The 26,677-nt window shown below is 42.4% G+C and overlaps 1 protein-coding gene across 1 annotated transcript in view; it reads right to left on the bottom strand.

Moving 5' to 3' along the window:
* Positions 1-26,677, bottom strand: part of Mamdc2 (MAM domain containing 2) — a 76,186-nt gene that overhangs the window by 48,891 nt on the left and 618 nt on the right. Inside the window, exon 2 of the mRNA XM_033757700.1 lies at positions 26,396-26,573. Coding sequence (XP_033613591.1) covers positions 26,396-26,573 — 178 coding nt within the window. The remainder of the gene's footprint in view (positions 1-26,395; positions 26,574-26,677) is intronic.

Raw genomic sequence — 26,677 nt, 5'->3', positions numbered from 1 at the left:
GAAATCAGAAACATGTATCTTCCTAAGCATTTAGGATAAGGGATTCTCAACCGTATACTATGCATTTGTTTATTTTTGGTTTCCCTATGTTAGAATATAAATTGGGCTGGGGATGTAGCTGAGTGGTAGACCCTTGCCTAGCATGCAGGAGGCCCCGAGTTCAGTCTCTAGCATTGCAAACAAAACAAGTTTCAAGGGAGCAATATTTTGTTTTGTTCACTGTTATAATTGAGTTCCTACATTTCTGCCTGAAATATCGTAGATATTTGATGAATTCAACTAAAAAGATGAGCGAGTAAACAAACTTGCTCAAGAATAGTATGTGACTCCCACTAAATTCTGCAAGCACACAGGAATAGCAGGGTGATAAAATGATGGGGAAAAGTTTGTTAGAGCAATGTAACATGAAGATCCTGTGCTCTGGTGGTTCTTACAAACATAATCAAAGAGCCTGGGCAACAATTTTGGTAGAGACACAGTGTACTCTACTCAGAATTTCAGCCAAATGGTCAGGCTGGGGGTTTGTGTGAAGCGTACACGCTTTCTACCAAAATGGGACTCCCTAACTCTAAGTGACTTTCCTGCCTTATTCTAACTTCAAGGGTCTTCCATGGATGAGGGCCAAAGGACTCTGATTCCTACTTGGATAAGATTCAGCCCTTTCTCTTTAATAAAAAAATCACATTAATTTTCAAAGCACCAGAACAGAAATGTGCTTTTTGTACTGTCGACCTCCTACAGTAATGCCACTTCAAGCAGACTGTAATAGAACTGTAAAGCATTCAAATATTTATATATGGATAGATTAGTGGATAGATTAGTTGTCATCAAAAAAATTCTTATTTGTGGACAGATGTTAGGATTCTTAAATCGGAATACATTTGCTTTTAATCTGCGGCATTTGGTACAACATAAAATAGGAAATCCTACAAATCTGGATAAATCTTATGTATTACAATGTTCACTATAAAACACCTTTTCAAAGATAAAAAATGAGTTTTCAGTAATAACATTTTATTTCAGACTTGCCTTCCAGGTTGGGCAAGTTGACATACATGGGCTTTTGGATAAGCAGCTTGTACTTTCTGTTAGTCAATTTTCAAGTGTGTTTCCCCTATGATTTTGACAAAGGGAGGTTTCATTAATTTATGCTTCTCATTATATCTTATATAGACAGATGGAAAAATGATTATTTGCCTAAATATTAATCCTACGCAATTAAGCTCTTGGAACCCTTTCACAACATTTTTTCCTTGATTTCCTTTCACGTTGTTTTGGTTGCAGAAAGAGGTTACAAAGACACAAAGTACCAAGCTTGGTTTTCTACTGGCTGAATGCCATCTTCCCTCTGTACTGACAATGTTACTTTACACAAGTCATTTGTCAGCTGAAGTATCTGCCCAAGAAGGAAACCTATGGAGGACCTCCAGCATGAACATTCTATAGTGTTAAATACTGAACTCTTTGTTATTTAAGAATTTGAAGGCATCCAGGGTGGCTAGAAACAGAAAACTACTTTTAAAAGCTATTTGACCAAAATGGATCTCTGCCCCCCAACACACACACACACCGCTACTTTCTCTTTGCTTATAAATGTGCATACGGTTTCAGAAGATTACAAAAGAAACTGGTTATAGCGGTTGCTTATAAGGAGTGGGACTGGCACTTGGAGGGAAAGAAAAGAGACTTTCAATTTTAATCTACATATCCTTAAATTATTTTTGAAATTTTTTATGGGAACACCATTTTTATAAATAAAAGCTTTTTTAAACATCAACAATAATGTAAGAAATATATTTGACTTTTACCTCAAGTACTTCTGTGTTTTTAAAGCTTAGTCCTCTATAATGCAGCAAAACCAATAAAGATGCTTTTCAGTTGGTTTCCATTTAACCCCTGGCACATCAAGAAGGACACAGGCTTTGGAATGCAGCTAACGGGTACAAATCCCAGATATAATACTTGAAAGCATGCAAGAACCTGAGCCTTATCTGTGGAACAGGAATAATAATAACAATACTTAATACAGAGTTGTCAGGCAGATTATAAGTCATTAAAATAAAATGACTAGCAAAAAGTAGGTTAGGTGAGAAATATTAATACTATTATAATTTTTGTCCTTTTTTGGATGAAAAGGGAATAAAAAGACATTGAGTTACATGATAAATTAGTTATTTAAAATTATAATCTAAATGTGCAGTCCTCATATACAATAATACGGAAAATTCTTATATTTTTCTTTTATCCATTTATTCAATAAATATTTCCCAAGCATCTACTATGTTCCCAATACTGGATGAGATGCTACAAACAAACAAACAAGCAAACATGAAACTAGTTTTGAAGGTGTTCCTGTTCTATGGGAAAGGAAGCAGGGAAAAAGAAATGATTTGAAAGGAAAATAGAGCAAGGCAAATAAACACTCTTCCAGGGGGGCCTACAACAAAGATCAGTTAGCACTTCTATTTTCATCACATTATTAACTAAAGCTTTGTACTAGATATCAAAAGTACTACTTTCTGGAGCGCACCTTCTATACCAAAGGCAACAGAGCAAATTAAAGTGTCAGGGTCCACTGATCAAAGAACTGTAAGCAAGAAAACCTGGGGCTTGGAGCACAAAAAAGCACACACCCAACCCCAGCCAGGAGCATCTAACCCTAGGAACTTGTTCTGGGAGGAACTCTGAGCTTTCACATATTTTTTCCATGAACTCAGGGATCTGGCACATTTCTTGGCCCTGTACCTTGTCACACAGACTTCAATCAGTTTCCGCCAAAATACTTATGAGCTCTCAACTGGCTCCCATTCTAAGATTAAACTAGAGTTTAAAGCTACTTCTTCCATGAGCCACAAAAAACATGTGCTGTTTGAGACAGGGAATCAGGCCCCATATGAACATCTAGATAACAGTGCTGAAATGAACATATCCATCCTTTAGCCTGTGAGCCAAAGCCTGTATCCTTGGTCTTTACACGAACCAGTTATAATTGGTATCTTCTACAATTTGGTCCAGGGGAGTCAAGTTTTGCAATAAGGCTCAGTCTTGTAAGGGAGGGTAATATAATCCCATCCATATTATTAGAATAAGATAAGGGGTGAGCAGGAAAACCTTCTGAGAGGAAAGAAGGTCTTTTTGACCGTACAGACATTTACCTCTTAACTTTCACCAACAGCACCTTCCATAATATCCTAAATTATGACCTAATAATGAGGCTGATTGTGTTTTACAGATAGTCTCAGCTCAGAATTAACTGGGGATATGGAAAGCTCTTACTACAGGCTACCTAGGGACCACCCTTCTTATCTCAATTTAGTGTGTTCTGGGGTGAAGGGATAGACTTACATGATCATAAAACCAAAATATCAAAAGATTCTTGTGTTCTAGTCTGCCTTCATAATTCTACTTTTCCAGGGGCTGGGATGTTGCTCAGTGGTAAAGAGCTTGCCTAGCACACATGAGGTCTTGAATTCCATCTCCAGCAGGGAAAAAAGCCAGACCAAAAAATTACTCTACTTTTCCAGGTTTCTGTCCTCATCCATGAAATAAAGGGACCGTACAAGTGATCATCAGGTTCATCTGGTTACTCCAAGATTCACAGCACTTCAAAAATAACTGGAAAAAGTGAGGAAACTGGGCCCTTGGTTTTGCTTTGGGCAAAGCAAAGGACACCAAACTTCCTGGATTAATCCTATGCCAGAAGATCCAACCATTTTCAGCCACTCAACAGTACAGGAGATGGGTACATTTTTCTGTCCTCTGGAGAACAAACAATTCACACATACTGCATGGAGGGTTGTGAAATTTGGCTCCCTCAGCCAAAGGGAAACTGTTTCAAATCACTATTCTCTATTGCAAGCTGCTCTTGCTAAGATCAACAAATCGTCATGTCCCCAAATCCAGTGTTTTTTTATGTCCTCATCTTATTTCTCAAGTGATTCATCACAGCTGGATAGTCCCACCTGGAAATATTCCTATCTTCTGCTTCCCAGAAATCTTTCCTTCCAGACTGGCTTTCTACTTGCCTGGTCACTCCTGCCTGGTACTTCAGGCCGGCACCTTTTCTGTCACCACTCTAAATCTTGGCTTGGTTCTTGACCTACAGACCTCTACTCGGAACTCCAGACATGTATATTGAAATATCTACTGAAAATTTGCATTTAAATCTCTAACAAGGGTCTCAAAACCAGAACTCTTGAATTCTCACATCATCATTATGGCCCTTCTCCAACTCTCAAACTCCATTAATGGTGGCATTACCCATCCATTGCCCAGACAGTTACCTAGGAACTCCGTTCTTGAGTTTTCTTACTTTGCACCTTCATTGTGTCAATGAACATTGTTCCCCTAGTCCATTCTTTCATTGCACAAGCTCTATCACATCTAAACCACTATCTTCTCTTGCTACATGATTATAAAGGCTGTTTATTTGCCTCTATTCTCACTCCACAAAGAATCCAAGGTGGTACTTTTAGAATAGAATTAATGCTTAAGTTCCTCCAACGGCTACTTATTTCAGCTGGCTTAAAATCCCAACTCTAAGATCTGGCCTTGCCCGGCTCTCAAGCTCTACCCTTATCTCACTGTGCTCTGGTCATACTGGCCTTCTTTCTGACATATGCAGTTCATCCTGTCCTCAAGACCTCTGCACTGCTGGTGGTGCACCTGGCGAGTTCTCCATCCTTTCTTATCAGTGCATAGTTGACCCTTCTTGCATACTCTGTCCTCAGTTTAGCATCCTCTCTTCAAAGAAGCTCTCCTAACCATCAGTGTCAGCAGGCAGCCCCATTCCTCTGCTTTCTTAACATGCTTCTTTCATTTTATTCATAGTGTACCTGAATTGATTCTATTTCTTTGTGTATATGCCCACTGCCAAAATTCCTCACAAGCCTGTAAAACCCACAAGGCTGGGTTAGGCCTGCCTTCTGGGTTCTCAGAGCTAAGGTACCATCCTTTCTTCACCCAGTTAGTTCACTTAGTTACTTCTCTTGTTGCTGAGACAAAATATCTAACACCCAAAGTTAAAGGAGGAAAGGTTATTTCAGCTCACAGTTTGTAGACATGTCAGTCCATAGTTGGCTGGCACCAAGGCAGGTGGCATGGCAGAGGAGAAACAGTCCATGGCAGGACAGGCAAAAAGCAGCAAAGAGAAATCTGCCTTCTTTCTGTCCCTTTATATTTCATATAGGTGACAATCCCATTGATTGGTGCCACCCATACCCAGAGTAATTTTCATTATCCACAGCCAGATGTATGCTAAACCAATTTAGTTATCACACACACTTAATCCCAGTATCACAGAACCTAATCCAGAATTACACATCCATGATTCAGCCACCTCTGAAAAGCCCCACCTATAAGCACTTGAGGCTTTGTGGGGACATCTAGTTATAACCCATAACAGGCCATTTCTTGCTCAGTACCCCACAGAAGTTTTCATTCTCCCTCAGAATAAAGCTGGACTCCATCCTTCTGATGCTTTATGGCACAGCTATATGATCAGGCCCTCAGGGGCCCATATAACCCATTCTCACTCTTACTCGTCCCCTCCCTCAATCGGCTACAGCCGCACTTTCTCACTGGTCCTCAAACACTACATGCTACACACACTCCCTCCCTCTCACATTCAGACCTCTGGTGAACTGTTTGCTCTTGTTTGTTTTCCCCCCACCTGAGCCACACAGCTCCTCTTCCCTCTCCTGTTTTTTCCCCATAGAATTTAGAGCACCTGCACATTACAATGTTGCTTATTTAGCCACTTACCTTAAACTCCCCTCCCTCACTACAGTGAATGCTACATGTGCAATGGACTACTATTTGTCCACTATTGATTTCCAGCACCTGGCTTGGGTAGGTCCTCAGTAGAGCTGCTGAATGAAGGGATGAACTGTTCATGCTGAAAAGCTTTTCTAGATTATACCTAACAGTAATTTATTCTGATGGAAATTATTCCATTTTGTTTTTCAAGCAGTCTAAACCAAAAGTGCCAGCGACTACGCTCTAGGTGAGGCAGCCACACCTGTAGGAAATCAGAGACTTCTGCCCATCCCTGACTGGTTTGTACAGAGGGCTCCTCATTTTCCCAACCTGCAGTGTTTAGTCAATCTAAGAGCTGGTGGACAGGATGCCTTTTTTCCCCCTCGCTTTTAATTCTGTTGACCTTGAAGAGACATGTCTTTGGAGAGAGACTAAAGGTTCCCTGAAGTGCTGCCTTGTGCTGTAATTTTTTTTTTTTTTTTGTACCAGGAATCGAATCGAGGACCTTGCACTTGCCATGCAGGTGTGGCACCACTGAGCTGCATCCCGAGCCCCCTTGTCCTATAATTGAGTCTGTTTGCTCAGAGAAGAACAAGAATGTGACCACGTTCTACCTACAGATTGCCACATTTACCTTAGTCTTTAGGGTTTCAAATACAAGCAATGCAAACATCCTGGGAAAATGAGCTTATCTTAAAGCAAATTAGACATGCTGGTCTTCTTGTTTGGCTATAAAACTTTAGGTTTTTGTTGGGTATAAATCATAGTGGTGACTTTGGATATAAATTTAATATGCTATAAGTTATACTATGCTTTTTCATATCATCCATCCCCACGATCCTTTAATTACTAAACACAAATATTCACTGAGTTCCTACTGTCTTCCTATTCCTGGTAGAGGATGCTGAGGAGGCATGGCTAGATATACAAATATGTATGTATATATTTATATGTAACACAAGTCTGTCTTTCCAGAACAAGTACAGAGAGCCTGCCATGTCCACAGGTTCTACTTGCACAGATTCAAAAACTGTGGATTGGAAATATAGGTACACAAAAACTCATACCTGTCCTGAACATGCACAAACTTTCCCTCATTATCCTTCCCTAAACAATAGAGTATAACAATTATTTACATACCATTCACATTGTATTAGGTGTTATAAGCTGCCTAGAGGTGATTTAAAGTGAATGTGTGGGTTAGATGCAAATATTGTATAATATTATATAAAGCATCTGAGCATCCCTGGAGTGTGATATCCTCAGGAGGCCTGCAACCAATCCCCTGTGACTACCAAAGGACAGGTGTATTCGGTGGGTTAACAAAGTAAAAAGGCAACAGCAAACACTTCAGAATCTCAGAAACCAAGGGTAGTCTTTTGTTTTGATTTGTCTTTTAGAGTTAAACTTCTGCTAGGAAAGCTGTCCCCACCGGGGAGACTGCTGCTAGGACGGGGAGGGAGCTAGACTCTGGCATTTCATCCAGGCTTGGGTGTGAACAGCACAGCTGAATCAACATCTTTGTGGACAGCCAGTCCCCAGGAAGGGCCAAGAGTTTCAGTCCATCCAATACATCGATGAGCATTTCTCCGGGTGGTTAACCATACTGAGCTCACATGAGCTAAACACCAATTTTAAGTCCATTCATTTAATGGATTTTCAGTTCTTCTTATAGGGCCCGGACCAGGGTGAGGCAAGGGAAGCCCAATGCAAGTTGAAACCTGTCTACATTTAAGATTTTGGTATTTTTTTCATCATCCCACTTCTGCCTTAAGTTTGAGCTTGAAAGTGAGTGCACTGAAATATTTTTATCTTGATTACTGAGATTCTGGAACTGCCTTAAGTTTTGCATCCACAGTGAGTGCCTCACTTGCCTCTCTCTAGTTGGACCCTGGTTTATTAAGAGCAGGACATTTTGCTAAGGCCTATAGGGAATTAGGAAAAGGAAGAGGAGACATTGGTTCTGACTTTTAAAATCCCAGTTTAACAGGAAGAAAAACATAGGTTGTTTTGAAAGGCCAACAAAATGAAAGTGTTGTTAGATAAAAGGTACAGAAGACTCTTGTATAGGAACACAATGGACAAGACTAAAAATCAAGCTGGAGCCTCTCATGCTAAAATCCCACATCATCAAAGGGAAACTGAGTTGTTTTCTAGCCTATTTTTTTACTGGGGCAGTGAAAGCATAAATTTCCAAAAAAGGCCAGTTTCAATCCACATGATAATAAACTTCTCTGATAAACACATATCCTGAAGTCGACCAGTTATTTTTCTATTATTCTGCCTCACTGTTTCTGCCTTGAAAGGTAAGTAACTTTGAAAAGATTTATCCACTTTATGTTCTCTGCTTCTGCTTTTTTTTTTTTTAGCACTTTTCTTTCTATAAAACCAATCTTCTCTGCTCAACCCATGGGAACCCTTTGCTATTTTATGGAATGAAGTGTTGCCTATTCTAGAAGTGCATAAGAAAAACAATTCAGATTTTTAAATTGTTGTGATTCTGTCCTCTGACTGACGAGGGATTTAAGAGAGGCTCAGGAATAAAGACAGCACTTTGAGAATGTGGGGCAGGAGAGATGCCATGGGGAGTCCTCTCCACACCTGCCTGGCCACTCCCAGCTGTCTGGAGTCTTCTGTTTCCCACCTGCAAACCAAGGAAACATCACCTCTTTTGGGGCAGCTGTGTGTTGGAACAAGTTAAAGTGTGCAGAGCACGCAGGGGCCCTGGATGGCAGACATCACTCACTGCTGTTCTATTTAAGTGGGCATGGGGAACACAGAGCTGAGCTCTCAGTGATGATCCTGGTTACCATACACCTTCCTAGGGAGAAGGATGTGGAAATGCAACTGTCTGTGAGCATTTTTACAGAGATGGATGACAACTAGGACTAGACATTCACTTCTGTTATTTATGCAGCCTGGAACTCACAGTGATCGCCCTGCTTCAGCCTCCCAAGTGCTAGGATTACAGGCAGGTGCCACCACACCTGGTTTTGTGTTCTTTGGATCTTGAAAGAAAAATCTATGATGATAAGGAGGAATGTTTGCCATGGGATGAGGAATGTAATAATCACAGTGGATTATACATGTCAGTTTGGCTTATCTTAGGGGAAGAAAAGAGAAATAAGACAACTACAACGGTTTGAGTAATTCACATATAACCCAGATAAGGAAGATTAGTGAGTTTTCTGAAAAATTGTTCCCAGACCACAGATTAGCTAAAGATTTACCCTGTACACACACTTTCTTGTCTATGTCTAGGTGATGTCTTGGGATTTAGTTACTACTTGTTTATGTCTTTACTGTAAGTACTGCCTTCTAGATTTGACAAAAAAGAAAATATTCTATTACTGGGAAATAAAACTCTGTTCTCCTGGTGGAGCACTTACTCACATCAGCAGGCACAGGAGGAGCTGGTGGCACCAAACCAGCAGGACTAAAGTGAAACTGAAAAATTCATCCTATCCCCAGCTTCTGCCTAGATACTTTCTCAAAGGAAGCATATTGCCCAAGGCCATCTGGTATTTCTTTACATTCAAGAAGTCTTAGCAATGTGCTGACCCTCTCAAATTTCTAAAGCCGCATTGTCACAAGGTCTAAGATTTAGTCACCCACTTGTTAAACATCTATTGTCTGTCAAGTGCCAGACACTAAGTTGGACATGAGAGGATCTGTTCTTCACGGGCACAAAGCCGAACAGGACTGGTAGACAATAAAACTAATTAAATCAACAAGGAAAACATCAGACAGCTGATATGCTAAAGAGAGAGTTTAAGCCAAGTGATGTGGTGGGGCCCAAGGGGTAAATTAAACCTGAGATGAGATAACTAAGAAGGACTTGACGGCTCACCTGAGGCTTGTATGATGAGAACGGAGCCGCTGTAGGACACTCCGGGGATGGGCTGCACCCAGGACATGGCACTCACTCTTACACGGCTACCCCATGTCAGTGGGTGATCGATTCACTGAATCAAGCACGTCCTGAGCTCCAGGAAATGGACCTCACGAACTGGGTATCCAAGTGTGGTGGTGCAGGTTTCACGAGGACCTCACCCTTGGTCTCAGCTTCATTAGCTGATAGATGCAAATGGGGAGGGGTGGAGGGGGTGAAGGGAGGGCAGGGACAAGGGGAAAAAGTGAGAACCAAGACCTGTCATGTAGAGGTACAGGATCCCAACGATGAATGTAACTGTACTGTATCCCTAAAATGTACCAAAAAACGCAATGAGTGAAAAAAAAAAAGGCTATAAGCCAGCAATCACTCTAGGGAAAAGAGAAGGAGAACGAAGAGGGGAGGGAAATGGAGAGAAAAGGCGGGGGGATAAAGAGGAGGAGGAAAAGGAGGAAGAAAAGAAATGTACTTTTTAAGGATGGAGGCCCAAAAGAACTAATACAGTGGTGGAAGCTTTTTTCTCCATCTCTGCTTCATCGAAATGCTTTTGGGAAGTGGGGCTTGGTATCAGTTTTGCAAGAAAGGCACTAGGTAGTATAGTTGGCCTATAGTTTGATATCCAAGGATTCATGTGTTGAAATTCAACCTCCATCATGAGGTTTTAAGAGGGTGAAAACTTAATCGACTACTGTGTTTAGAGGTAGGGACTCAGGGAGAGGATTAGGATTAGATAAAGCCACCAGGATGGAGCTCCATGATGGAACACTGGTAATTTTCTAAGAAGGAAAGAGACAAGAAGATACACACGCACAGGGTGCTTCCTGTTTCTAGCCATGTGATGCCCTGCACCACCATGGGACTCTAACAGCAAGAAGTTGTCTTCGTCACTAGATGCAACTCCCTGGCCTTGGACCTCCAGAACCATGAGTCAAAATAAATACAGTTGAAGAGAATCTAAATAGTCAACATAGGAGCACATGGAATCCTATTCACTCCTCAAGGCCAGAAATAAAATCCTGTACTTCTTTGGAAGTTCCCTCAGTACTAAACTCACTCTGGGTTCCCAGGAGTGAAACAGTGGAACAGGCACTGGCTTTAGAGGACACGGGCATTGGGATCTAACAGCTGCTCCAGCTTTGTGATCTGGGGCAGCTGGATGGACCTCTCTGTTTCAGCTGCTGCATCTTCAAAATGGGGATAGCCACAGGGATTAGCAGAAGTTAGGAGGACTTGTGATGCTATGAACGTGGTGTATACCACATGGTAGGTGATAATCACTATTATTACGGCAAGGCTGAAAATGTGACGGACAAGCGTCTTTCCATACTATATTACATACTTTATCATTATAGTTCCAGAAAAGCAGCTGGGCTTTAAAGAACTGAGCACTCACACTCTCAGCCCAGTGCCTCTGTGTGGTGTGGAGGTCCTCAGTGTTAGTGACTGAGCTACCAATTTAAAGGAGATGAACCTCACTGCATGTGTGTGGTGTGGCCTGAAGTAAAGCAAACAATCCTGATTTTGCTCATGTAGCTTTGGTCTGGGATATAGCACAGAGGCCCAGCCACCTGCCTCATATGTGCAAGGCCCTGGGTTTGTTCTCCAGCACCGCATGAAGACAAAAATACTTTTCTTTCATGCAACCAATGCACCTGCCAAAAGAGAATTGATGTTTCCAGACCAAGCCCCTGGCTGCCCCACTTCTTGCTTGGGCTCATTCTGCCCCTGATACTGGACTCATGCTAAGAGCCACTCCTCTGAGTCCTATTCCACCTGAATTTCAAGGACCACCAAGAGGCCTCCTTTTACACGCTGGCCACATCTTTGCCACTTCTCGTTGACCTCTGAACCTCCAGAACGCAGTATACTTTCCTTGCCATGGACCAATCTCACTATATGAAGTAGGAGTTACTGTCTTCTATCTTACTTCTTCTACTAGACTGGCAACTCCCTGAGAGATGGACCTCCACTACCCACCATTGTCGGCCTCACTGCCTAGCACAGGTAGGCAAATGTTGAATGAAAAATAAAAAATAAGGTATTCACTTTAATAGCTGTTATGAGCCTATTTCTTCTTAAAATGCATGTTTATATCCCATGGGAACTTTGGAAATGTTAAAGTGTCTCAGTCGCTTTTCTCATCACTAGGACTCTATACCTGACCTGGACAAATTAAAGGAGGAGATTAATTGCACTTTATTTTGGCCCATGGTCCAACTGGCTGGCTCCAAAGTAGGGCAGTACGGCAGAAAGATATGGCAGAGCAAAGCTGCTCACAGCATGGCAGACAGGAAGCAAAGAGAGTGAAAGGAGGAACCAGGGAGGGCAGGGAGATACACCATTCCAGGCCGCACCCCTAGTGACCCACCTCAGAAAGCACATTTAGCTATAAACTCTCCAGTGGACTAATGCACCCATGAATATAGTGCCCTATCATCCTACCACCTCCCCAAAGCCCTGCCTGTGATCACCTGAGGCTTCAGGGGGACATCTAGATATACACTATCACCCAGATTCTTTATCCATAAAGAGTATCTTTCTTACTGAGTTGATGAAAAAAATTTAAATGAGAGATCCCTTGGATCAAAAAACATTGCCTGGGGGCTGGGGATTTAGCTCAGCGGTTCGGTGGCCTGCCTTGCAAGCGCAAGGACCCGAGTTCGATCCCCGGTACCAAAAAAAAAAAAAAAAAACATTGCCTGCTACTGCATGCAAAGACACAAAGACAATCATCATCCCCTGCTTTTGTTCCAGTGGTGACTTCTTTGTTCCCTGGGTTTGTACAGTGTTTACTGTTTATACTTCTCCATCCATTTGAATGTCTTCTTATATACCAGTAGGCAAATATTACATTTTCCACTTCTTCTTTTTTTGCACACGGATACTTGACTCATTTCCAAAATAAAATTGTCAAGATTATCAAGAACAAGTTCTGCTGGACTTTGTCCAAAGAATGCTGGGCAGTCATGGGGAATCCTCTGAGTGAGAGACTCTCACAGGAGTTTTCAAGTTCATCTCATTTCACTTGGAACCAGGCAGAAAATTCTTCTGTTGTCCCAGGGTCCTGTGCCATTTTTGAAAGAAAAGACTGACTTAAACTTTCCTCAAATTAGAATTTATTTGGTGGTGGGGCCCCTGAGTACAGAAGCATTTAGAAGATGCAATGCTCTTACTTGGTTGTCTTAGTAACTGACACGGTACTCATGTAGAAAAGCTTCTTGCCTCAAAGTGCAGTGAAAAAGGTGCATACTACAATTGCTATTTCCTGCACAGAGCACACACTGGAGCCACAAGACCTGTTATAAAATATAGCCCTGCTACCTGGGACCCTTGTAACCTGCAGGTCTCTGTGTGCCTCACTTTCCACAACCCTAACATGAGGATTAAAAATAGACCCAACTCACTGGGCTATTGGGAAGGTCAAATTAGTTAACATAAAAAGTTTAGACCAATAGGTAGATCAGTCACTCTGTAAGATTTAGCTATTGTATAAGAACTACCACTGTCTCTATTATAAAGTTCCTTCAAGAGCCCAGGTCAAGGAAATAGACAGGCAACATAATAGAGTGGTCACATCCATAGCATTTAGAGACAATCGGGTTAAAATTCAGGTTTTATCAATTACTTGCTCCATAAACTTGAAATATTTTTAAAAATTCTAAACCTTAGTTTCTTCATTTGTAAAGAATATCTTCATCATTGGATCATCATAAGAATTTAAGGCACTGATGCATGTAAGGCACCTAGCATAATGTCTATAATAAATGCCTAGCAAATGTTCAGTAAAATAATTGTCATCATTCATTTTCCAACTGGGTCTTCAGGTTCAAGGGCAGCATTTTTACCCAGTTCTCAACAAATGCTTGCAAATGCCACTTTGGTTTTTCAGTTTGCTGAGCAACTCTGAAATGAGATCTAAGGAGAAATACTAAAAATAAAACATGCCAGTCATTGCCCTCACCTCCCTGTGGAGGGCATCTTGGTGACAAGTCACTCTGTGATGCGCTTGGAGGCTGGTGACGAGGGCTGAAAGGAGATTAAAACTCTGCATCCCTGCTGCTTACTTTCCAGGCTTCTTTGTCAAATGTTTCCAAGGAAAATTTCTTAAATCATTTCAGTCTCAAACCTAGCATCTTTTGTGATGACCATGATTCACTGCACATTATGATGAAATGATGGGGAATACTATCTGTTTTTCCAAGACCTATGAATTTTCTCAGAATTCGTAGACTACTAGGGTAATATTATTCTCAGCAAGATACGGCTCATAAATGTGTCCAAACTTATTTTATGATAGGAACAGACTCACAAAAGCACAAATGGCTTCCTGTTCACAAAAAAGACAAATGAAAGGGGTTAATTAAAAAGTATAAAGCATTTTGCACCCTTTCATCTTGCAGCAATTTTTATTGCGAGCATCTATGTTTGTAGAAAGACAAAAGCTGGGAGGAGATTCTAAAAGATTTAAAGAAAACATTCTTAGCCACCAAGATGTTCACCTTCAGATATTTCAAGTAGGTCAGCCTCACTGTCTCTCAACAGTTGCTTAATAGCATACTTGACAGGCAAGAGGGCATTTGAATCAAACTCACACAGCAACTAAGACATAGTGGGTAATTATTCATACATTCTTTAAATAGAATGGTTCAAAAACCTCACAGTTTTGCTCTACAGCCATCAGAATTTCCTTTTGAATTTAACATTCTCTAAAGCAGATGAATATAAATCAAATTAAGTCCTAGTTCACAAACCCAAAATTAAAAAGAATTCATGCCTTAGTCCAATACAATCTATCAGCTGATGTATCTCCAACATTGCTTCTTTTACTACACAATATCCAATATCCAAGTATCTCCATGTGTGGATACTTTAAGTGTTTTAAATTGATGAAGATAAAAGTTGCATTGCAATCTAGGACGTTTCAGCCCCAAGTTTTCCCATGTATTAAATGTGAGGTAAAAGTAGCACTGATTTTGTGTTGATACATACACACACACACACACACACACACACACACAGGGACAGTAGAGTTTAACTTACATTTTCCTCATCAGAATGTGAGGAAAAAGTTTTATAGACATAAAGGTGAGATTTCCAATATTTACTCCTAGTCTTCAGCATTTGTAATAAAAAATCAAAGGATTTCCTTTCATAAAGCATGAACTTTAAAATTGCCTACTGTAAGATCAAAACACACCTAAAAAGAAAATTCTCCAACAGTTTACCCTTTTATCCATGTTTAACAAAGTCAAAGAAATAGACAATGTCTGTACAAGTTTAAAAAAGAAAATTTCCTGAGTTACAATTTCAGACTAGATAGTCTTAGTCATACAATACTGCTAAGAAAAGGAGTTTCTTGGGGAAACAGAGCGTATTAAAGTCATCCTCATTACAAGCGTAGCCCCAAATAACACTTCAGCTTTCCTTGGCAGCAAGGCAAAAGTTTTTCAAATAAGGAATGGAAATTTCTCTAAGCATTTAAGTAAGTTATATATCACATCACTGTATAGTAACATTGCCATTCTGTTGAGAGTAATAGAACAAATAACTACCAAAGTGCTTGATTAGTAGGGAGGCCAGTTTGCAAAAACACATCTATTTGGGTATTCTTTTAACTCAATCACAGGAGAACTAGATAAGTTTGAAGTTTGGGAGTATTTCATAAAGACTGCCAAAGTATTTTAGGTCAAGCTGTAAAATTTCCCTGAAGTTCTCTTCCAAAATTATGCTGAGGATTGAGAAGAGAATCCTTCAAATGCTTCCAAAAGCAAACTCTAATCTGTTATGGAAAATAATAAGTAAAAATTACATTTCCTTGCCTCTGCTTGATGCCTTCTCAAGGCTTGCTACTGCACTAGCTGAGAATTCAGGGAAGGATTTGGGATGTTGGAATATCATCAATATCATGCAGATATTTCCCACTATCTTCAAAGAAGCCTGAGCTCAGCCACATGTGGAAGAACAGAGGAGCCATTCTATTCATGGGTTTGGGGGCACCCTTGGGGCCAAGTGAAGTTCAAGTCTTCAGAGCCAGATAGGCTTGGGTTACTATCACCACTATCACACTCTGTGTTTCCCTGAGCATGTTATTTCAATCTCTCTGTCATCTTTCCTCATCTGTTAAATGCCAACAATACCAACCTTACCTTCAAGATTGTCGTCATGGTCAAAGATATTATCAACACATGTGTTAACATGGGCTCTATTCACACTACTGTAGATCTCTAGCTCTTATGTGACTACCTCATCACAGTTCACTTCCCCCTTCTAACACAAATAGTTCTTTAAGCAACAACTCCTCCTATAGCAGAAATAGGATATGTCATTAAAGCTCCCTTAGACCTCAGGCATCCTCCTACATCTCAGAAAAGGTTTGTTTTTTATGAAAACGTTCCAGGGTACATCGTATTTACCAAAGATTCAGCCAAATCTCTGATCTCCTTTGTATCTGCAGTAGAAATAAAATTTCACACATTTCGAAGTTGACAATCAGTGCCCTTGACCCACTCAGTGGAGGACTCTGGGGTAGCACAAGTTAAAGCAACTTAGTGATTGTTAAAGTGAAAACTGGGTTTTACCCAGAGCTAGTGAGGAAGTTCCCAACCTCCTAAATCTTCCTTCTTTGCTGGTTACTCCATAAACCAGCTCAAGTCTGCCCTTTATAAAGCAAAACAAAAACACTAAATGTCATCTCAGGTTTCTTTGTAGGTATACCTGAATCTCTCTTCTCATACCCAAACTTCTTGCTGAGAAATCTCTATAGCCATCTACATTTCCCATTCATTTACCCACTCAGGGCATCCGGTTCTGCTTTCATCATCCCACTGAAACCCCAGCCATTGAGCACCATGGTCTCCTGGTTGTCTATTACAGTGGCTGAGTTCTCTCTGCTGCACTGGACCAGGCAGGTCACAGCCTCCTACTGAAACACCTAACTCCTTCAGCTCCTATGATCTTTCACTCTAATCCCCCTCACACATGCCCAATTCATCATTTCTTTCAAGAACCTTTCCCTTCATGTACCTAATACATAAATGTGGGTTTGAAGATCCAGTCTTAGTCTCCTGCTGTTATCACTTTATTATTCTCCTTGGATAATACTATCTCTGCTCAGAATTTTCATCATGATCTTTATGCTGAAGTTCCCACACCTATAGTCCTGCTCAGATGGAAGCTTGGGGAGGCTTATGATGTTTTATTTAGTCTGCCTCTTTCTTAGCTAATACACCTGCTCTGTTTTAGGCCCACATCATCTCTGAGACCAATGTCTAGACCTCTAACTAGTGTTCCTATCAACAATCTCATCTCCCTCAAAATGAACAACCTCACAGCTACTGAATGAACAGAGAAGTCTAGCAGCATCATAACAAATGTCCAGGGTCAGAGTGACACAAATATCTATTAAAAGGATCTGTCTGCACCTTGCTTCTCTATAGGGAATGGGGAAAGGGACATTGCCAGAACCCCAGTAGGCCCTGGCCTCCTGTGAGCCACTACAGCACAAGGCTAAAGAATAAAGACAGGGAATGAAATTTAGAAGAAGCTGAGACCCGATCAGTGCTGCTCTGGGCAACAAAGACAAAGGCCCCCAAACAATCCAGTATTTATTGAATACAACCAGGGGAAGAAATAGGGAGAAGTGTATGTTTTGAAGGCATCTAATGAAATACTGCTGAACACCTGGCATGATGGTAACAGGCATGGATGTTAGGGAGTGCTGCTTATCTTGCTTGGATAAAGCAAACAGGTACGAGGACCAGGTGCAATTAGCAAGCAAACCATCAGGTCAGTAAGCAGCCATAATTCAGGGGAAAGGATTTAATTTGGGTCACACTGACCTCAGCTCCACATTACTCAGCAGAGCCCTGCCACTTCACAGACCAGGACTTAGGCCTCAGTGACCGCCATTAGCAAAGAAGCAATACTAGCCCAACTCTGCTACCTAGCATGCCCATTTCAGTCATGTAGGGCTTCAGTCTGACTCCTGATATAAAACAGTATAGCCAAATTAGGGAAGGAAAGAAGCATGTGCCACTCATAGCCTCTAGTACTGGGTAGGGATGTCAGCTACACATCTCTATTTCTGGTCAAACACAGCTATCTCGACTTCTTATTGATGTTAAGAGCCAAATGATACTCTTCCAATAAGTTCCTTTCTTCTCCATTTAAACAATTTATGCTGCTTGAGTAGCATAAACTCCTTATACTTCTACCATAATTACAGATGCCTGCTTCCTCTTATTGATCCATGGCTGTGCCAAGGGCATGGATCACGAGTATTCCATGTACCATATGTACTTTCTATACTAGGTACTTCAACTCCTGACATAGTGTCTGATGGGCTGTATCAGTCATATGCTTCTTGATAGAATGAAAATTCTTTAGCGGCATTTCTGTAAAACATATGATATAGTCAAGATGCTATGAAGTCATGGCACAGTATCACTTATTTTATTTTATTATCTTATTACTAGGCTAAGACACCCCCCCCAAAAAAATGAAGTCATCACAGTATCACTTATTTTATTTTATTATCTTATTACTAGGCTAAGACACCCCCCCCGAAGGAAAATCACATATAAATTTCCCACAGAATGGGGAGAAAGCAAATATTCTGGCAGTTCTAACAGAATTGCAATCCTGATCCTCTGGCTTCTCCATTTGTCACATCCCTATGAATAGACTTCTTCCTAAGGTAGACAAATATCCTTCCTTGCTTCTCCCCATCCAGAAGGATACGACTGATACATCACACTTGAGTTCATTAGAAACACGAGTTTTCAGCAGCTAGTTCAAAGTCTAAAAATCTTTTGCCAAAAATACTTTTCAATACTTCAGCAGGATTGCTCTCAGGGAGTACCATGATTGTTTGTATTGGCAAATGTTTAAGGCACTGAGAAGCCCTGAGGGTGAATAATCCAAGAGCTATTTGTTCACTGGCATGTCATGGATAAAGCAGGCCATCTATTACTGAGGCAAACTGAAAGGCTGCTTCCCTGTTATATCTGGAAATTATAATATAAGCCTCTTAAGTCTTTGAAGTTCTATGAGAGGAAGGACTACTAAACACAATTCTTTCGCTACCAGGAAACATGTCAAGAGTTTTTTATCTTTGTATAGTTTCAACAAGAGCTTTAAAGATTGACTAGATTCACAATGCATGTTGAAACCTAATATTCATTGTCAGGCACTGTGGTGATGATGTGAACTCTGTTCTGAAAGACATAATACTTTCAGGAGGTGATGGGGTAGAGACCCCAACAGACACAAATAAAAATATAGGGTGGAAAGTTAAGGACAGCTATAGAAAGAGAGAGAAGGGACAGATTTATTTCACCTGGGAAATCATGGAATATCTTTTTAAAACAGCTGGACCTTAAAGCATTTTAAGATAGCATTTATAATAATTAGCTTGGCATTACTACAATGAAATACTCAAGGAAACTAATTTTATGAAGTGAAAAGGCTTACTTAGCTCACAGTTTTGGAGGCTGAAGTCCATTCATTTGGGCCCCACTTACTAGGCCTTTGGTGAAGGTGGCACACCATGTTTGGAATGCAAGTAAGAGCAAAGGGGTCACTTCTCCAACTGCAGGTGAGTGAGATACAAGGTGGGCAGGGCCTTGAAGTCCCTCTGGAGGGCATGAGCTCAATGACCTAAGAACCCTCACAAAGTTTCACCTTTTAAGGTTCCATTCCTTCCAAAATCCCCACACCTAGAGGACCAATCTCTTGAGGTAGAGGATAAATAATCAAATACTCTGAGAACCTAAATCTGCATATATAACCATATGATTGAATTGTTTAGGATACGCATAAGAAACATTGAGGGAGAAAATAGGATAGTTGGCAGATTAAAATTAGGGATGCCAAGACAGGTTCAACTAATCGCTGCCCAAACTTAATGAGATGTTCAAATCACTCAAACTCTTAAAACCCAAATATTTTTAGTAAGAGATAGAAACAGAACTACTCCTAAAGTGACCCAACAAAAGAGATGCTGCTACTTTAAGAACCAGGACTTCCAATGAATATTATATCCCAATGATACAAGTCACAAAACACAGTAACTATAGGCTAAGAAGTTTGAAGATGACAATGAAAGCATAAAGCCCCAGGATAATAAATTATTTTCCCTCCCAACATAATGTGATCTTCGCTGACCTCTGCAATCACAGACATCCTCAAAATCTCCAGGCATCTCACTGGGATCAGGCCAGGTTGTGGATAGCAGTTTCCCATTCAACAAGTCTGTCTGTGTAGGGAGGACCTCGTGCCTCCCTCCTGGCCATTGACCTTGATAGTAGGCAGAGTGGCCATTTACAGCCTCCATCCAGTGAAGCCACTTAGAGCAGGAGGAGTGGAGAGATATCATCTGTCCACACAGGTGACCCCAAGAGGAGGGGTCAGCAAAAAGAGGTGTGGAACCCAGACTGACTGGTAGGGAGGCCAAGACTTAGGGACCTGCCAGAGCACTGAAGGGACAAGAGATCTATTTGCCCAGGAGCCAAAATCATCAATAATAGAGCTGACCGCTGCTGAGACACCAGCTCCTCAGGACAGATAAGTGGGGAACAGGCTGGGGTGGGGGGACGAGGAACGGCACAGGGAGCAAAGCATTTCTCACACGAACTAAGAATTCATAGAGAAAAAAGTGTAAGCTCTTCGGACAGACTATACCAAGTGTGAAACTCAGTTTACTCTTTCACATACACACTTATTCAGCCACACAATAGTGAGAAGTGGCTTGAGACTTAAAACAGAATCAAATGATGAGAAAAAGAAGATTCTTCCTCTGGTTGCAATGAAGAGCAAATGGCAAAACTATAAGAAGAGAAATCCATTTCCTAAGCTCTTGAGAAGCTATGTGGGAAAGTTGTCTGAACTAGAAGAACTAATGTTTATTATTTTTTAAAAGATTTTTCTTTCACAGTAATTTTTATTTTATACATACACACACACACACACACACACACACACACTCAGCCCAGTACCCAGACTTGTTCATTTAAGAGGGCTGTTCAAAAGTATAAACGATGAGTAACACTGTATATTATACACCAGATGAAACACCACTCACTACATACTGAATTTCTTTTAAAACTTCAAAATATAATTTTATAATCAGATATGTTTACAAAATGCAAATGTAGTTATATTGAGAGTATGAATAGGCTGGGATGTGCCTCAGTGGCAGAGTGTTTGCCCAGCAGGTATAAGTCCTTGGGTTCAGGATCTTCAAATTAGGAGACTGACGCACTGCCTACTGCACTAAGGAGGGAGACAAGGCCTTGGGTTCAATCCCTACTACCACAAAAACAAAACACACCCATTACATTACATGTACAAAATTCTGACTATGCGTTTAATGTACTCTTCATAATAGTCTTATGAGATAGTAGGGAAAGAGAGACACAGGCAGGATGAGACCACACAGCTAGAAAGAGCAGATCCTCAATTCTAATCCAAGCTGTCCAGTGCAGAGTTCATTTTAACCACTAGGCTTAAGCTGCAGTTCACATAGGAAATGAATGTGAAGGGGCAGAATGATCCAGGACCATGCATGCATGTGTGCACACGCAAGCACACACACACACACACACACACACACACAGACAAATATACAAGGGCACTTTCATTTGGATGCTGGATTCATTCATTCAACAAATGCATCTAGTCAACAAATATTTATTGAGCATCTATTATGTGCCAGGTCTTTCCCTATATGTGGAGGATTGTGGCTGCCATGATCCCTACACTTCCAGAATAACAAATGAATGCTACTCAGTATGGCATCAACAGTGGTGCTTTACGGGTTTGGACAGCCTGATGCACTGAGTTTTTGGGATCCACACTCTTGCCCATGTCTGAGATATAATTAGATCTGTAAGATTGACTTTCCAACATAGGCTGCAGAAGCCAAAACTCTGCAAAGTCAGGGATGGCAGGAGCAATGCAGAGCAAAGAATTAGTGGAGTCGAGGAGAAGGTCCTGCCCTGGGGCTGTCAGTCCCTTGGTCCACAACCATGACTAGCAGCTGTCTGGGCCTTCATGTAGTTCTCCGTGAAAGGAGGCACAGGCACTGGATGACCCTGAGGGCCCAGCACTAGGATCAGAGCTCCTGGTGGAGCCAGGGCAGACCCACTATTACTCTCAGTGATTGCCATGCCAGAGAGACGTTCAACCTCACAGCAGTAATATCAGGACAGAGCCAGGGAACCGCACACCATACTTCAGGAATGATGTAGCCAAATTTCTGGGGTCAGTACAGCTCTGAGAGGCATCCAAGGAACATTCCAGACTTGTGCTGGCTTCCAGCCTCTGTGTAATAGGGGTACTCTTCTGTTTGGAGAGCTCCGAGACAGTAACCTCACAGGTCCTGATAAGGGCGACAGGAACTGTCTTACGAAGCTTATGTCAGGGTGGGGTGCCGAAGCAGCCCTCCAAAGTCAGAAATACAGCCACCATCTCAGGAAGGGGAGCACTGACCCTGCTCTCCTGGGAAGGTCCCTCAGGCTCCTAGCCAGTGTTTGGCTCCAGCTGGACCTCAGGAAATGGCAGGAGGGATTTAGCACTGTTAATAATAACTGGCCCATGACCAAGTACACAGAACTGAAACTCAGATGACTGAGCCACCATTTGAGGTTTGAGGACACTCTTAAGGGTCTGTAACAGAGAGAGATGAGTTTGAGGGAGGGAAAGGGGTGCACCCGTGGACTGACAATGAGATTTTTGGCATCCTCTCCCATGTCCCCTGGCTTGCCTTTCTACCTTGCATAGGATCTCTTGCTTTCAGCAAGAAACTGTCCAAATGTTTCCTGTTTCAGGCAGTTTCACCAACCCTGATTCCTATTGCATGAAAAAGGTCTCCCCTACAAAAAGTGCTTTGAATTTTTTTGTTTTTGTTCTTTTGTTTTTTGAGACAGAGCCTCACTACACAGTTTAGGCTGGCCTTGAACTCACTATGTAGTTCAGGCTGGCCTTGAACTTGAAGGAATCCTCCTGCTTCAGCCTCTCAAGTGCTGAGATTACAGGTGTACCGCCACCACACCTGGCTTGAATTTTTTTTAACCTCCTTTTAACCGGACCCAATTCCACATTTACCTTTCCCACCCAGATAACTCAGTGCTTTGAACTTTTTTGATTTTTTGATGGTGGTACTAGGGATTGAATCCAGGGCCTACACAAGGAGTCACATCCCCACCATTTTTTATTTTGAGACAGGCTTATGCTAAGTCATTAGGTTGCCCAACAGAGGCTCAAACTTTCAGTCCTCCTGCCTCTGCCTCCCAGAGTGCTGGGGTTCCACCATACTTGGCTCTGGACTTCTAATTAAAGAGCTGTACCTGGCTTTATTTTTACCTGCCTCCCTTGCTCATTTCCTCCAATGGCTTCCTTATAGAGCAACAGTTACAGGTACTAAGCCACAATGTCCAAGAATGAGAAGCCGAAATCCACTCAATCACTAATTTGAATTATAAGACTAACTCTAATACTCCTCAGCCAGTGTTCCCTGCCCCTGCAGCTGGTATGAAGAAAATAGAACAAACAGTTTCAACTTTAGCAGGGGACCATTGCTCAAAGGGGTTCCAATATTCTCTGAAGTGTGAATGGAAATACAGATGATTTTTATTAAAGGAAAAAAATCAATGAATAAAAAAGATTTATATGAGATAAAATGGATCCCTTATTTCTTGGATTTAATTCTAACCTAAGATTCAGAAGTGGGTTTGAATTTGAGTCTGGCATATATAATGTTACTTCCTTTGACAAGTTAGGATTTCTTTTTCCTACACAAAGCATTGAGGGAACCAGGAATATATAGTAACTGTTGGCAAAACTAGAAAGAAGGCCAGACTGGATTGCAGTAGTTGGTTACCTGGCCCAGCACAGCTACCTTTCCCTGAGGGCACCTTCCACTGTGGGGCACGACCCAAGTCACACACCGCTTTGGTCAGAAGTCACCTATTCTATGCCCCATGGAGAAAGAACATATTTCAAAATAGCTACGAACGAGGGGACATTGGAACTGAATCAGAGATGCTTAGAGATCTGTTGCTCTAGAAAAACCAAAGGGATAGCCCTCAAATATAATTTCAGGCAGCAGGGGAGATATTTGAGCCATAGGAACTACACCAACTACCCCAAGATTTGACCCTCCTGTGATAAAAATTTGAACTTACAAATTAGTTTCGACTTACCTTCCTTTACTGGGCTCCAGCATTGCTCGCTCTACAATATATTACCCTAGTGACAAAGGCCATACTGGAAGTGCCAGTTGTCTTCCAAGTACTTGTGGGTAAAAGCCTCTGAAATGAACAACTTTCTATGGTGGGTCCAGCACATGTAGGTGGACAGAACCTGTTTCAAAAGGATTTTGCTGCAAGATGAAGTAATTTTACAGAGGTCAAATCAGCTTGCCAAATTTCAGCCTACGACAATTTTATTATCTTTAATTTACCAGCCTAGAAATGGATTTATAAGGGAAATTCTTACTGATAGCTTCTCAGCCAGCAGCCACAGTAATTGGCACAAATTTATCTCTCTGCCCCCGAGTCCACAGTGGACTATTATGCCCAAGTCCTGGCCTTTGGAAAACTAGATCTGCAACGACAGAAGCCTAAGCTGCCTGCCTCAACCTAGAGGGCTCGGAGAATGAATGAACTTCCCCCAGCCAAGCCAAGCCAGTGGTCCCAGTCCAGAGCCAGAAAGCAATGGCTGTTAAAGCAGAAGGGAAAGCCACAGTGCCTCCATTATACTGTTAAACTGTCATCTCCCTTCCCTATAAGCATCTTCCTGTTTTCCCTTAAGGGCTGTTTAACGGCCACACTGGTGAGGAGGTGCCAGTTCAGCGCAGCACTTCCTGCAGGCCTGGCAGGATCTGGCGCTCAGCAGGCTGTGGCATGCCCACTGACCCAGAGGCAGGCTAGCAGGAGGTGTCCTGACAGAGGACTGGGGCAGTGGGGCCCTGGATTTCAGGTGCTTAATCTCAAGAGTGATGCTTATTTCTTTTTTTCAGGGCCACACCAAAGGGAGACGTGCCAGGAGCCTAGGACACATGATTTAATGAGTGATTCACGCTCAGGATCATGCATGTGGTTCCCTAGTCCTGGCCCTGCTTCAGGCCCACAGCACAGATATGTGTGTGTGTGTGTGTGTGTGTGTGTGTGTGTGTGTGTGTGCTTGCATGTATGTGTAAAAACATATTATGGGAGTTTAGAGTCCTTAAAGTGTAGTCCCTTGACCAGTAGCAGCAGCAGCAGCATCACCTGGTAACTTGCAGGAAATCCTCTAGCCTACTTCACACTCATCAAATGAGAAACTCAAAGACTAACAAGCCCACCAGATTATTCTGTTGCAGCTGAAGTCTGAGAAGCTCTGCTAAAGAAAAACACATTCCAAAGCCAGTCCCATGATATATATATAAAACGCTGTCTCTCCAAATGCTCTGCACATGACAGGGAAAGGGCCGGGGTGGTAAAGTTAAAGGGCCTTTCCTAAAGTTGTGAGTCAGGCAGGAATCCCTCTGACAATAAATCAAGAACTGTTTTTTTCCCCAGATACCTTCAAGTAAACTGTAGATGTTAAGTGGTGGCAAGTGTTGGATATAAAGTTAACTACTGAATTAGTTCCTTCCTGTTCTTCCAGAAAGTGGACAGCCCAGGGCTGGCTACTCATTGACACCATGTGACACAGACCAGCCATTTGAATACTTGGAGACTCAGCTTCTCACCTCCGCAAAACGATACGAATGTCACCTACCCATGAGGGTCAGAGAAACTAAAAGGAAGTCTTGGCAAACTGAACTGTAGTGGCAGTTTATACATCCTAACCAGGCACTCTGGGCTCTATTCTTCACCAGGGAGCCAGACTGGATGAAGTGGGGACACCTGATTGAGGCAGGAGCTTAGCATCATTCACATCCAGTGCTGTTTCTTAACAGAGGCTGCTTTGCAGTCCAAGTGGTCTAGTGGTGGCACACGTATGGCACGCCTACAGTGGGCTGTTAGTACCCACAGAAGTTCTGAAATGTTCTCCAATGTGCACTGGGCTCCTAAATGGCAGTGAAGCAAATGCGAAAAGAATGGAGAGGTGCAGTTGGGCACCAGGAGCCAATTTTTACCCCCTAGGAAAATGAAGGGTGAGAAGTAACCCGACTCCCCTACATCTAAATTCTGCCACTGGAACCCAAACACGGGGAGTAGCAAAGCAATGACCAGTGCCCTCAGGCTGCACAAGGTCAGACAGCCAAGTTGGAGTTTCCTCTTTTGTCCAGGATTGGATGTACAGAGGAGGGCAAGGAGAAGGATGAAACCAGGCAGCAGAACGACTACTCTGCAATGGGGTAAGGAGCGGGTCTGCGTGCTGAGGTCTCACTTTTGAAAGGGGGAGACTTTTCTGCCAAGCTGGATAAGGAGTACAGGCCAGCTTTCCCGCTCTCACAGGTGTCTGAGGACCAGCGGGGCTGACGGGTGGCCTTCTCCCTCTCACCAGAGTGCCTGGAGGTGGCGGCGCTCCGAGCTCCCACCCATGGCCAGGTACACAAAGGCCATCCGCCCCTTCTCTGCCTGGGCCGTCCTGCAGCTCCGCAGAGGGTGGAAGGCTGACCATGGTTCATACTTCGCCTCGGAGAAGAATTAACTCCAAGATAACACTGTCCAAGTGCTGAGGGGCGACGGGGCGGGGTGGGAGAGGCAACCAACAGGGAGGAAAGTTCACCTGGGCCCTCTTCGTGGAGCCCCTTACCTTCCTCATTTAAAATCCAAGGCAGAAACGCAAACACCGAGTCGAAGCCACACGTGCCCTCTTCAAAGGCACAGGAGCCGGCGGACAGGTCATGGGCACCCGTGAGCTGCAGGGCTGAGGGCACAAAGCGAGTTTCAGTTCGGAGCGTTACCACCAGGCCCCCAACCAGCACCACCTGCTAAAAGTGCAGGACGCCACGCGATAAGGGTGCCTGACCTCCCCCAGCGCCCCGGGGCCTCCGCTGCGCTACCCGGTGCGCACCCGCACCTCGGCCGGGGCCTC

The sequence above is a fragment of the Fukomys damarensis genome, unplaced genomic scaffold (genome assembly GCF_012274545.1).
Source record: "Fukomys damarensis isolate Sample0158 unplaced genomic scaffold, DMR_v1.0_HiC HiC_scaffold_31, whole genome shotgun sequence".
Lineage (NCBI taxonomy): Eukaryota > Metazoa > Chordata > Mammalia > Rodentia > Bathyergidae > Fukomys > Fukomys damarensis.
Note: the sequence above shows the minus strand (reverse complement) of the source record. Positions and strands in the feature narration are given on the sequence as shown.